Here is a 14,182-nt window from a genome sequence, read left to right on the forward strand (position 1 = left end):
TCAGGGACCTTTTTTTTCCCCCTGCCATAGATTTTTCACAAAACCCTCATTCACTTCCACGAGAACACTGCGCAAGGATCACTGGTCAGTTGTGCGGCAGCCAGTTATGGGCTGGTGCCAAGTGTAAGTTACCAGTGGCCCTGGAATCTCTCATTGCAGTTGCACAGACAGAGCACGTCCACGAGAGAGGAAGGTATTTCCAGTGTGAGGAGCTGCCTAGGGTCTGTGTGCTGTATGTTCTCGCATGTTCCATCTCACGCAGAAATAAACACGCAAAGTTGAAGTCAGATGGGAAAGAGCTGGAGAGGAGCTAGCTACTGTGCAGAGAAAAGCTGTGTCACTGGGACCGATTTTCCATATTCGAGTGTCATCCTGCAGTGGAATACTGGGTATGCCACCGTTCGAGTCTGAACCGGAATGTATGGATGTTGAGGTGCCATTGCCCTGTTCTTTCATAAAGCAGTGTGTTCTTAAGGGAAGGGTGGTGGGCTTCCATGCAGCTCTCTGGCTAGAAATGCTTTCTGTGTGAGATGCTAACCTGCCCGTGATGGCCGGATGTGGCCTGCACACATTATACCAGGCTCCAGGATCGCGCCTTTCAGTGAAAGTTTGCATTGCATCTGTCCCTTTGTATATCAAATTTAAATGAATTATTCAATGAAAAAAATGTAAAACTATTCCTATGGTACATAATACATACCAGACACTGTTTTCAGTACAGTGGGAGGGCACAGAGGTGACGGATGTGAAAACTCTCCTTGAAAGACTGCCTCCAATGGCCATGGATGCTCAAAACACTCAGGCTGCCAATTTGCATCATTAAAGAAAAATCTAGTAAGAATAACCGCCCCCCACACATACTATAAGCATCTGTGACTTAGTGCAAATTTCTAACATGTCTGCAGGTGGATTACAGTAGACATCGTCTTGTTCCCAGAGTGAGTTTTCTGCCTAATTTCCTATTTTCAGTGGTATCAACCAGGTAAGGAGTATTAACCAAATGTCTACCGTGTAGAAGAAATGTATGAGGCAGCACAGAGGATTGAAAGGGGCATAAAATGCTGAAGAAACAGGCAGTGAATGAGTCTCTGTGAGTCCATTTCTATTCTGGTCGGTAAAGAAAGGTGCTAGAGGGGCATTGACAAGGGGATAACGTCTTCCCCGGGGCTGAGAGGTGTGAAGCGAGGCTGGGATGGCGAACAGCCCAGTGTGCCCGAAAAGAAAGGCTGTGCGAGAAGAAGGTCTAGGAGAACAAAACTCATATATTATGGAAGGCTGTAACTCACATGCTCAATACTTTTTATTTCCTTCTGAGGAACACTTGCTAACTATTGGTGATTTGGGGGAAGACGTGATAAAAGGTGGGTTCTAGGAAAGTGAGATATGAGGGAGATGAACATGAAACAAGATTGGTGAGTAGAGCTTCAAAGAAAGTGTTACAGTCAGAATAGAAAGAACTGCCATGTGATCACTGGAATTTGTTAGGAAATTCTCTATTTCTTGCAAAACTGGAGACACTGGGATGGCAACCCAGCCTCTGAGTCTCAGCTCATTCATCTCTAAGTTGGGCATGGCAACCCTGCTTATATAGTCAGATTTTACGAGGATTAAACAAATAAGAAAAGCACATGAAAACAAATATATTACTATCATCCTATAAAAATGCTACATTTTCATTTTTCTATATTCACGAAATAAATATATGTGTGATCAATGTTGCATCCATTTGTAATGCTCACATTCCCTCCTTTAATTTGGATCTTAGACATTTTTGTAATTCTATACATTGAACTGTGTGGATCATATGTGCGGAGTTCAGTACGTGGTCCTAAACCAATCAGAGAAGGACACTGACCCTGCAGGCTAATGAAGGAGGATAAGACGTCCTCAAGTAACTATCACAGGAGTTGAGGCTGATAAACTTCCTAAGGAGTATTCAGCTAACTGCAAAGGATGATCAGAAGAGAACTGATAGCATCCATGGGCTAACAGAATGGAAAGGGATGAGCAATGTAGAAGCATGGCAAAATGAGAGTTAATCAACTCCCACATGCTGTGGTCTGACCATGCGCAAGGTGGCATAATATTGCCTACGTTTTTAGAGGAATATTGTGAAAATGAATAGGATATTATCTCCAAAACAATTAGAGATGTTTGGACAAAAGCCACCATGAGGAAAATTCAAGTTTATCATTTCTGAAAAGACATTTAAAAACATGTTAGTTTGTAAGGCAAAATACAAGAACAGATTGAACTTAAAAGATGTTATTAGATCCTTTGTGGAGGGAGGTTGAACACCCCATATAAACAGAAACCATTCATATTACTATTATGAAAAGCTAACAGAGAAACATGAATAGGATGAAGCCATTTTATTTACCTGTGACAAGAAGAGAAGACCATCTAATAAGGTGGAACAAAAACACAACATACAATGTCAGGATTTTCTAGAAAAAAGTAGAGAGTTTTTTTTCCCCTTCAGACAATATGTTACACATATGGCAAGTTTCTTAGCTTGATAAACATCCACAAGTAGATAGCTTGGAGACAGATGGGAGTTTCACGACTTTGTCTTATTAATTTCCGTGCCATTAGACTGAATAATTCACAATTGAGATGATCAACTTGACTTCTGATTCTGAAAATCAACAGAAGGCATCAGGGTAAGGGACCAAGGGTAGGAATGAAAATATCTCCATTGCCCTTGGTAACTACTTGCTGTGGTCAGGAAGTGGTGGTGAAGGCTAAGTCTTGGGATTCCAGAAATGGATGCAAGGCTACCAATGGCATCTCCTGGTCATTAATGTGTGTCATGCACAAAGATTTATAAAAGAAAGAGGAAGAGGGAGAACAGAAGAGTGATGGTCTGGTACATAAGGCTTTTTGGACTTCCAAAGAGTCAGAAGAACTAAACAGAAGGGAGAAGACAACAGTAGAAGAACGGAAAGCAGTAAAATGTGACTGCTACCTACACAAAACTGAAATTCAATAATTTTAAGGTTTTCACCACCAGAGACTTAATACATGTTAAAAAGGTTACATTCGTAAATGAAGGCAGAGCCAGCAGCTCTCTCTCCTGCACCGCCTCTCATCTTACCCTGCAGGTCTCCTTCTCCTCTCCCATCTCCAGTAGGCGTCACGGCACCCTAGACACACCCAAAGCCAGGCCAGGGCCTTCTGCTAATGAAGGTAAGTGACCTCTAACAGAAAATGAGATTCAACTGTAGGAGTAAAGATCAACAACCAAAACTTCCATGCCTGTCATTCCAGCTGGTTCAGAGGATGGATTAACCACTCCAGGTACTGACGCTTTCTGGTCTTTGTGGTGGGGCTGTCCTGTGCAGTGTCGGATGTTTAGCAGCACGCCCGGCCTTTACCCACTGGAAGCCAGTACTGTATCCCCACCCTCACTGGGAGCACCCAAACATCCCCTGGGAGGGAAAATCATCCCAGCTGGAAAACCAGTGTTCTGCTTAGGACAGGAAAACAAGGGCTGTGGATAGGAAAAGGTAACCTAATGATTGCAGAATTATTGCCACTTCTGGACCTAGGGGGAATATGACACATTTGATGTATAGTTGATGGAAGATGTAGACAGGAAAATGTACACTGCATGACTAGGGTTGATGATTATACAAAAAGTAACAACAAATGCTGGTGTAGTTCCTGGCACTCTAGCTCACAAATCACTTTGATTTACATTGTCTCACTTAATCCTCATTACACTGTGGAAAGAAATATACAACCTCCAGTTTATGAACGAGAAAATCAAGGCTTGGAGTGATCAAATGATTTGTCTAAGATGTATGATTTAGCTGGAAAGTGATAGAGACCAGAATCAAACCAAGGTCTTCAGATTCCAGACTCTGGGCTCTTTTCACAAATTGTCTCTCATGGCAGGTTGGGTGGGACCAGTGATCTCCAAGCCAGAAGTCACTGAGATGTAGCATCAATAGCAGTAAACCTCAGAGCTGAAACATGAAGCATGAGCTACCTTTCAACATCACCAGGGCTCAGAGGGGATGGGGAAAAGAGGGCGGGAGGGGTCCCCAATCTCTGTACCTGCTCTAGTCTTTCATTATGAAAGTCATTCCTGCAGACACAACTCCTCTGTTTTTTTCAAACTTTACATCTGTACCTGATGTTACTGCCTGGCGCTCACTAAACCAAAGGGATGCAGAGAGAAAAATGTTTATATCTGTACTTACTTTTTCTTTTTTTCTTTTGAGACAGAGTCTCACTCTGTCGCCCAGGCTGGAGTGCAGTGGCATGATCTTGGCTCACTGCAACCTCCACCTCCCAGGTTCAAGTGATTCTCATGCCTCAGCCTCCCAAGTAGCTGGAATAACAGGCGTGTGCCACCACACCCAACTAATTTTTGTATTTTTAATAGAGATAGGGTTTCACCATATTGGCCAGGTTGGTCTCAAACTCCGAACCACAGGTGATCTACCAACCTCAGCTTCCTAAAGTGCTGGGATTACAGATGTGAGCCACTGAACCCGACCTGTATTTACCTTTAACGTCATCCTTCACAATTTTTATTCTTGTGTTTTCATTATAAAAACGTTAGTACTATAATATACATTACATATTACTAATACACATCATTGCAGTAATATAACGTATGTGTGTGCATGTGTGTCGCTTTTCATGCATAATTTTTTAAACTGCTACAGTGAGTGCATGGTCAGCCAAAAGATTTAAAAACTACTTTTCCTTCTTTTTTTTTTTTTTTTTTTTTTGAGACGGAGTCTCGCTCTGTGTCCCAGGTTGAAGTGCAGTGGCATGATCTCAGCTCACTGCAACCTCTGCCTCCCAGGTTTAAGCTATTTTTCTGCCCCAGCCTCCCGAGTAGTTGCAATTACAGGCATGCACCACCACACCCAGCTAACTTTTGTATTTTTAGTAGATACAGGGTTTCACCATGTTGGCCAAACTGGTCTCAAACTCCTAACCTCAAGGCCCATCTCAGCCTCCCAAAGTGCTAGGATTACAGGTGAGAGCCACTGCGCCCGGCCTAAAAACTGCTTTTCAAAAAAGATATGCAATTATGAAAAATATCCAGTTGAAAACATCATTCAACTCAAACTCAACAAGTTCCCACACCGACCTCTTGGTCCTTCCTCCTCGTCCCCTCTCAGGATCTCTTTGCCCTGAGTTTTCCACCACCCAGGAGGCCCAGCCCTGGCACTGGAAATGGATTCTTCTCTCTGCCTCACTTCCTTGCTGACATCGCCCAGGCCTGTTGATTTCTCAACCACACATCGTGACCAAATAGGGCTATCCTTAGAATGAAAGTTTAGTTCAATATCAGAAAAGTATTATTGTGATTTAACAACTATATATGTACACACATAGTAACTATATGAATTGTATGTTGTGCATTGGCAGACATTCTGAGAAGGGGTCTGAAGGACTTCCCGGGCTGTCTAAGCGCTGTGTGGCACAAACAAGGGCAAGAACTCTGCACTAAAGCAACAAGCAGACTTCTGATGTTGTTGTTGCTGGGATCACAGGAATAATAATATTAATTCATAAGCCATTGCATATATATTACTTCATTTAATCCTCACTACAACGTGTGAAATAAAACCTCTACTTATGCTTTGAAAACCATGAAGCAATGATGGACACCATCATCAAGCTGAGACACCTTTCCCAAGGTGGTTTGCTAAGAGTTTCCATCATGAGTAGGTGTTGAGGTGTTTTAGTTTTATTTTTTAATAAACTTTTAAAATATGGAATAATATTAGATTTACTAATACTAAGAGTTGCAAAGATAGTACAGAGAGCTCTCTGCATCCCTCACCCAGTTTCTCCAATATTAATATCTTGTATTACATCTTATATTTGTCAAAGCTAAGAAATCAACTTGAACAGATTCCTTTTAACTAAGCTTCAGGTATTACTGGGATTTTACCAGTGTTTCCACCGCTGTCCTCTTTCTGTTTCAAGATTCCACCAGGATACAGCCCTGTATTTAGTTATCAGGTCTCCAGAGTCTCCTCTGTTCTAGGATGGATTCTTAGTCTTTATTTTTCATGATCTTCAGAGTTTTGAGAAATACTGGCCAGGTATTTTGTAGAATTTCCTCAGTTTGGGTTTGTGTGATGAGTTTTTCATCATGAAGTTGGGGTTACATTTTTATGGAGAGAATGTTACAGGGTACAGTGCGCTTTCTCAGACCACCATAGCAAGGCTCTGGGAACTCAGTGATCACGTCCATTCCAAGGACAGTCCTACTTCATCCTGATCTATTAGAATTTTTTAAATATGACAACATGTTACTTAGGATTTTTGCAATTATGTTCACATATTTTCCATCTTTGGCTCTCATGAGTTATCCTACCTTCTTCAATTCTTCTTTTTCAGTTCTCTAGAATAGTTTGAGAGAAAGAAACGATATTTAAATACTTAGAAAAAATTGATTGTAAAATGAACTGGGTATGTGGCTTCTTTTTGGTGGGGAAGCTTTTGATTACTTATTCATTTTCTTTAATGTTTATTGGTTTATTTTGGGTTTCTATTTTTTGGTAACATATGTTTCTAGTAAATTATTTCTTTCAACTAAATTCTGAATTCATGTGCATTGATTTATGAATGAATTACTGTTTACTTGAGACTTTTTTTCTTGTGCTCAATCTTGGTGAAACGTGTATTTTATTTGCTATTTCAAAGAACCTGGTTTTGTTTTGCAGATCTTCTTTACCGTTTCCTTGACATCTATTTCACGAATGTTTGCTCTTTTGTTTACTTCTGTTTTTGTTGCATTTACCTTGTTGCTCACTTTCTAATTCTTAAATTGAATGGTCTATATTTATTTTCAATCTAGTTCTTTAGCTTATGAATTATGAATTCATTTCAAACACTATACTTTTAGTTGTACATTTTTTTAGTTGCTAGAGAATATCATTTGAATAATATGAATTATTTAAATTTGTTGAAATTTTAATCTTCTTCATGGTCAATTCTGTAAATGTTTCTAGGAGCATACAAAGGACTATCACTACTGGGTGCAGAATTCTCTATATGTCAAAACTCACCTGTTAATTTTCTTACTAAAAAATCATCCATATCTTCAATAATTTTTTATTTGATCTGTTAGAGTTATGATCCTTTACTTTTTGGATTTGTCCAATTTTCTTATAATTGTGTTATCTTTTACTTTATATATTTCTGCTGTATTATTAGGATAATACGGGATCATGATTTTTATGTCATTTTGGTGGATTTTACTTCTTCTTATCGCCCTCTTTTCTCCAATAATGCTTTTTTTAAATCTGATCTTACTATTACTCCTTATGTTTCTTTAGCTTAATATGGATTTTTCATTTTTTTCTTTAAATCCTTTAGCGTGGTTTTAGGTATGGAAATTCCAAAGTGATTAAATATTCTTATCTTTCTCCCAGACGAAACAAAACTTTGGCTGCTGACTGAAAACGCCTCTGACATCCTACCATTGTTGTCTGGAATATTAGTCTGGCTTTTTTTTTTTTTTTAAACACACATTACAAAAATCCCATAGTTCATAAATCTTACTGACATTTTATCAATTTTGGGACTTGCCATTATTTCTGGTATCTCAGTCTCAGCTGTGGGTTTGTTCTTCTTGCTAATGTACTCACTTCGGCGGTAATTTTACTTAGAGTTAAGTAGAGTTGGCAAACTCTTTTCATCTTTGTATGTCTGAAATTGTCTTTATTTTACCTTCCCTCTTGGGTGATATCTTAACTGTGTGTAAAGTTCTAGGTAGTTGGTTTTATTTTTTCTCAGCACTCGAGATACCAACCCACTGCCTTGTGTCTCGGGCTGCTGCTAATTCCACTGAGGATCCAGTGGGTCTCTGTGGTGTCTGCCCTTTCTCTTGGGTGGCCTAAATATTTTCTTGTTGTCTTTAATGTTTTTCAGTTTTATCACACCGTGCTTAGGATAGAATTTACATATTTAATCTTTCTCAATTGGAAATATACTTCCAATTCGAAGAACAGCTTTCAGCTCACTTGTCTCTCCCATCATGATGCCATTAACCTTCATCCTCCCTGGGCAGCTTCCCATTTTATTTAACCAAATTTATCATTTCTTCTTCTTCACATTTGTCTGCTCTTGTTTCAAGATTTCTATCCTTTTCAAAAAATAATTTATTTTTACTTTTATGAATTTATCCTATTTATTTCTTTGGATATCTAGCATGATTTCGGGACCTCTTGTGCTGTCATAGGAATTTATTTTAATCCAGAATGAACACGTGTTCTCAATTTTTATTTTGTGGGCTGCCTTTTTTAGCATGGAATTTCTTCATGGGTTATGAAATTTTTTATTTGCAGACTTATTTTAGCAGGAAAATGATTTTTTTCCTATTTCTTTCACTCCTTCTCAATCGTTGCTGTCTATTTCCCACCTAATAGTTTTGTGGCTGTCTGCACTCAACTCCTAGAGCTCCCAGTCCAGCAGCAGACAGCATTGGCAGCAGATTTTAATTTTTATTTCTGTATTTATTTTTAGTGAAAGACTCCACTGTAGCCTCCGCCTCTGAGCAGCAAGCCTGGCCTGGTACTCCACCCCACAGGGAGACTCTCATCCTCCGTACCCCACGGAGGCCAGGCTCTCACCCACCATGGCCTGCTTTTCAACTGGGATCTCAGGAGGCCCGTGACTTCAGGCCCCCTCACTGCCTATTCTGTTTCTGGCCTAGGGATCGAAGATGTGAATCTAGTCTGTGAGCCCAGATCTGACTTCCTGGGGTTCTCTGTCACAATGGTTTATCCATCATTGCTGCGTGCTTCGTACATAGCATGCAACTGTCTATAGGCAGCTTGGTCTACGTGTACAGAGCCATCATGGTAAGAGTGAGGCAGCATCGTGGAGAGCAGCACTGATTGTCTTCACGGGGAGAGACAAGCCTGAGCTGGGTTGATTGGGGAAAGCTTCAAGGAGAGGATGAGAATGGGGCTTGTCCTGGCAGAAGGGACAGTATTTGGATAGGCAAAGAGGAAGGAGTCAACTTTCACAGACAGGAGCAACAAAGAATAAAGACACAAAGGGGAGAAGCAAGAACACTCAGTTGAGGGACTCCTTAGCAAACACATCTAGTTAGACTAGAAGGTCTACAAAGAAAATAGTAAAAGACAAGGTTGGGAAAATTGTTGGAACTAGATGATGGACATAGGGATTTCTATTAGTTAGGGGCAAAAGTAGTTGCAGTTTTTGCAATTACTTTTAATGGCAATTACTTTGGCAGTTGCAATAACTTTTGCACCAACCTAATAGACTAAGGGATTAAGACAGAAAGTAATGGAGAGATGCTGAACTTTTGGCCTATAGAAATAAAACAAATAGTTATTATTTATTAAAAGCTTTTTTTTTTTTTTGCCAAGCATTGCAGTAAGTGCTTTATGTAAACCGTCTCCTCTGAGCCTCAGGCAACCCTGTGAAACAGATACCCATTAGACAGTGAAAACAACTGAATAAAGAAAGATTAAATAATTTCTCTGCAATCACACAGGTTGACCTATGGTCAGAAAGATGTCAGGTCCTAACTCCCAGAAACTGTAAATGTACCTTATTAGGTACGTTATTAGGTACAAATGTACCTTATTAGGAAAAGGGTCTTTGCAAATGTGATTAAGTTAAGGATCCTGGCTTACCCAGATGGGCCTTACATTCAATCACAGTGTCCTTATGAGAGGGAAGCAGAGGGGGATTTGGACACAGTACACAGAAGAGCGGGAGGCAATGTGAAGACGAGGCAGGGACTGGCGTGATGTGGCCACAAGCCAAGCAATGCTGTTAGCACTGGAAGCTGGGGGAGGCCGGGAATGGATTCTTTCTGCCGCAGCTTGCTTTTGACCCAGTGAAGCTGATGTTGAGCTTCTGGCCTTCAGAACTGTGAGAGAACACATTCTGTTGTTTTAAGCCATCAAGTTTGTGGTCATCTGTTACGGCAGCCACTGGAAACTAAAATGGGCAGTGTAGGATGGAGTCAGGATATGGCCGGTCTATGTGACTCTAAACTCATGTTCTAACACTCATTTTGGATGATTAGTCTAGAAGTGATGTATGGAATGGAATAAAAGACAAAGCTGGAGCAGTGAGGTAATGTAGGAAACTCTGACAGTTACCCAAGTACAACCAAGTATTTGAATGCATGTGAATTATAATGAACATTTCAGTTAAATTTTTATTCAGTGTTGCAATGAAGAGGTAGGATAAAGGAGAACATCTCCAAGCAGGGTCTGCAACCCCCAGGTCACAGAGTGGTACAGGTCCGCAGCCTGTTAGGGACCCGCGGCATAGCAGGAGGTGAGCAGCAGACAAGCACGCGTTACTGCCTGAACTCTGCCTCCTCTCAGGTCAGCAGCGGCATCAGATTCTCATAGGAGCATGAACCCTATTGCGAACTGTGCGTGTGAGGGCTCTTGGTTTCCTGCTCCTTATGAGAATCTAATGCTTAATGATCTGAGGTGGAGCAGTTTCATCCTGAAACCGCCATCTCCTCTGTTCATTGGAAAAATTGTCCTCCACGAAACTGGTCCCTGGTTCCAAAATGGTTGGGAACCGCCTCTCCTGAGTTAAATACCATCCTAGGAGATGGGTTATCACACTGATAACTTAGATTGTCCAGTTGGGGGCAGAAGTGGCAGATACGCCCCCATGGTTGTGAACACAGCATTCTGAAACTTATTCTTCAGGAGCCCATTTGTGACCCTTGTTCTGGTTCTTAAGTTAGAAAAACATCCAGATCCAAGCTGAGGTGTTAAACAAAACAACATTTAAATTGCTTTATAATTCAGGTAAGTTTCACAATGTGTAATTATAAAAACATTACTGTCAAATTGACGACAGGTTTGTAACTCGTTTTTTAAGTTTTCCATATTTGGAACTTGGATCTGCTAATGCCCCAGGCGGCTCCGACAGGTTCCCCTACTCCTTCATCTGTGCTGTCGTTCTGGGCTCAGAGCCTCTGAGCCAGGCTCTGAGGCTCAGGTAGAGGAGAGTCTGAAGGCTGAGCCGTGGCTTCCTCACCTATAAAACGGTGAGCAGCGTGGTGAGAAGGCAGCATGAGAATATCTGCAGGGAGCTCACTCAGAGCCCGCTCCAAGCTGCAGGGCCCAGGCAGTGCGCTGCGGAGCCAGGCCGGGCTGTGGGGCCAGCTCCTGTCATCCCCCCACGGAGTATCCCGGAGCAGCTTCTCCATCTGTCAAACGTGTCTCTCTTAGGGCTGTGAGGATTAAATGAGTCTACACGGATGCAGCCCCTGGCACCAGTAAGCACTTTAGAAACACCAGCTATTATTGCTGTCACTTGGAGTGTGGCCGTGTGGAGACTGAGCTCCGGACTTGTTGCATGTTGCACGGGGTCTTAGGGAGCATTGACGGTGTTCTCGAGAGCCGGGGGAGTGCTGGAGGGATGGAGAAAGGATCCGAGAGCTCTCCCTGTTCTTGTCGCATAGGAAATCCTGGCGCTCCCCTTGGAATGGATGGAGGTCTGAGGATTTTGGTGGTTCGTTCGGCACTGCCTCAGCATGAGCCTGGATCTTTATTTTGTTTAAAACGCCAGAGGAATAAAACGAAGCCGAGGACTGGCAAGCGAACAATAAAGCAGGGCAGGGAGGTGCAGTGTTGGGAATATATTCAAAAAGGGAAAATCTAGTATGGTCAATGTACACATTGTAGGTCATGGATAATGATGAAATTTAAATTCATCTCCAAAGTCTGTGTGACATTGGAAAGAATGGGGAGACTTACGAATGAGGCATCGGCAGCTTCCATAAAACAGAGCTCATTAAACGACTGTGATTTCAGACATGGACTGTAATAGATAAGGCTTCTCCAGACAAAACGCCTATTTCATGTTTCAAAAATATTGCTACTTGCAAAGCTATCACAAAATCTCTGTGCTTATTTTTATATCTCAAAATAGTTCAAGTAAAAAATGCATTTGGAAACATGGCTGTAAATAGGAGTTCCGTTTAAACTATTCATCGTTTGAAACAGTGATGCATCCAAAGTCTTTATATTTGAGGAATCTAATAGAACCCAAAATCTTTCTATGTCGTTAACGCATTTAGTATGCATTTAAAATGAAAACAAAACAGGAACATTTCCAATCTATTCAAGATATTTTTATTCATCGCATATGATTCTCTTTAGAAAGTATTTCGTTGAATAAATTATTCAAAACGGAATGTATAGATTTGCATAAAATGGATTTTGCATTAGTTCATTCAGTAATCCCTAAATTGGCAAAAAATCAAGGTGTAGTACAACAGTTTCAGTTATAACTATGAATAAATTTAGGAGATTATGTTATAGAGGAGATCTAAGGATTGTAGTAAACAGCAAAGTGTTTTAAAAAATGAACCCTGAAACTAGCGAAAGCTGTGCAAATCTTTATGGAAAAAATTTAAAAACATGAATGAAGTATAAAAAATTCTAAATTAAGGGAGATATGCACTTTGTTTCTGAAGGGAAAATTCAATCTCTTAAACATGGCAATTTCTCATAAATTAATCTGTAAATCTAAGCAATTCCAAAAAATAATTTCAGCAAGATTTTTAAAATGGATCTTGACAAGTTGATCTTCAAATTCAAATAGAAACACAAAGGATTAAGAACAGGCCAGACGATTTTGAAGGAGATGGAGGAACTGTATACCTGTAGTGGGTAAAAGAAGAAAAGCAGAAACACACGCACAAAGGGAAACTTCGCATCAGAGAGAGGCAGAGCAGGGAGTTAGGGTGATGCTGTCAATAACTGACACTGGGAGAATGACACAGGGAACGGAGGCTTGTCTTAATCAAGGTACAAAAACCTGAAACCACAAAGGGAGGATTTTGATGAATCTAATGACACAAAACTTATAATCTTATTTTTGTAAAAGACCCAATAAATGGCATAAAAACTAAAGTCTGGAAACACATATAACCAAACAGTAGCATTCATAATGAACAAAATATCACAAATTGATAAAAAGTAGATACATAACCTAGAAAAAAATGCACAAAGCATTGAAATAGGCAATTTTTTAGAAAAGAAACTCGACTAATATAAGAAAAGATGCTCAACTTCACTAGTCATTGGGAAAAATGCAAATTTAAAGATACATCTTGCACTCCTGTGTTTAGCAAGGATTCAAATGTTGGGCCCTTACAAGCGTCAGCCAGCTTGTGGAGGGATGCATCTCCACACTACCTCTGGGCTTGTAGACTGGAGAGCCATTTGGCCACATGCAGAAAAGTTAAAGATGTGATGTGCATAACTTTCAGCCCAGCATATCCACTTCTAGGTATTTTTCTTTAAAAACTCCAGCTCACGTATACTAAGAGAAATGTGGAAGAAGATATCCTAAATCATTGTTTATAATAAAGAAAAAAGAGAAACATTTAAAATGACAATCAAATAAACAGATAAATTGCGGTATATTTATACAATTACCCTAGTTAGTTATTAAAATGACTTAACTAAGGCCGTGCGCGGTGGCTCACACCTGTAATCCCAGCACTTTGGGAGGCCGAGGCAGGTGGATCACAAGGTCAGGAGCTCAAGACCAGCCTGGTCAATATGGTGAAACCCTGTCTCTACTGAAAATACAAAAATTAGCCAGGCATGGTGGTGCGCCTGTAGTCCCAGCTACTTGGGAGGCTGAGGCAGGAGAATTACTTGACCCTGGGAGGCAGAGCTTGCAGTGAGCCGAGATCGTGCCACTGCACTCCACTCTGGGCAACAGAACAAGACTCCGTTTCAAAAAAAATGACTTAACTAGAATCACATGTAGAAATACAGATCTCAAAATAATAATGATGCATGAGAAAGCATGTTGAAGAATGATAAGTACAGTATTATTATACTGCTCTATATCGAATTCACAATGTGAAAAATGTTTATGGTTACAGATATATGTACTGAGAGTAAAAAAGTATGCATGTGAATGACAAAGAATGATTGCAGGAAACTCATCACCTCGGAGGAGGGAGGAGAGGTAAAGTAAGTAGAGGAGGGGTCCACAGGTGGTTGTCGGTGTTATTCGAAATGTTTTTTCTCCTTAAGAATCTTGTGAAGCAAGTGTGGCAAAACTGTTGAGATTTGATAAAGTTGACTGGTGGGTATGCAGGGATTCATAGATCAGTCTCTATGTTTTTCGGGTTGTTTGAAATATTTAAAAACACATATTAGCCCATTAG

At 40.5% G+C, this 14,182-nt stretch overlaps 1 protein-coding gene across 5 annotated transcripts in view; it reads right to left on the minus strand.

Annotated features, from left to right (window-relative positions):
- The window catches only part of PACRG (parkin coregulated), a 593,702-nt gene that overhangs the window by 174,116 nt on the left and 405,404 nt on the right, over positions 1-14,182 (minus strand). The window contains exon 5 of one of the 5 annotated variants that reach the window (XM_045390382.3): positions 7,328-12,813. The exons of the other annotated variants lie outside the window; for them this stretch is intronic. Within the exon in view, the coding sequence (XP_045246317.2) occupies positions 12,749-12,813 (65 nt within the window). The 3' untranslated portion in view covers positions 7,328-12,748. Of the gene's footprint in view, positions 1-7,327; positions 12,814-14,182 lie in introns of those variants that run through there. 5 annotated transcript variants of the gene reach the window in all.

Source organism: Macaca fascicularis, chromosome 4 (assembly GCF_037993035.2).
Source record: "Macaca fascicularis isolate 582-1 chromosome 4, T2T-MFA8v1.1".
Taxonomy (NCBI): domain Eukaryota; kingdom Metazoa; phylum Chordata; class Mammalia; order Primates; family Cercopithecidae; genus Macaca; species Macaca fascicularis.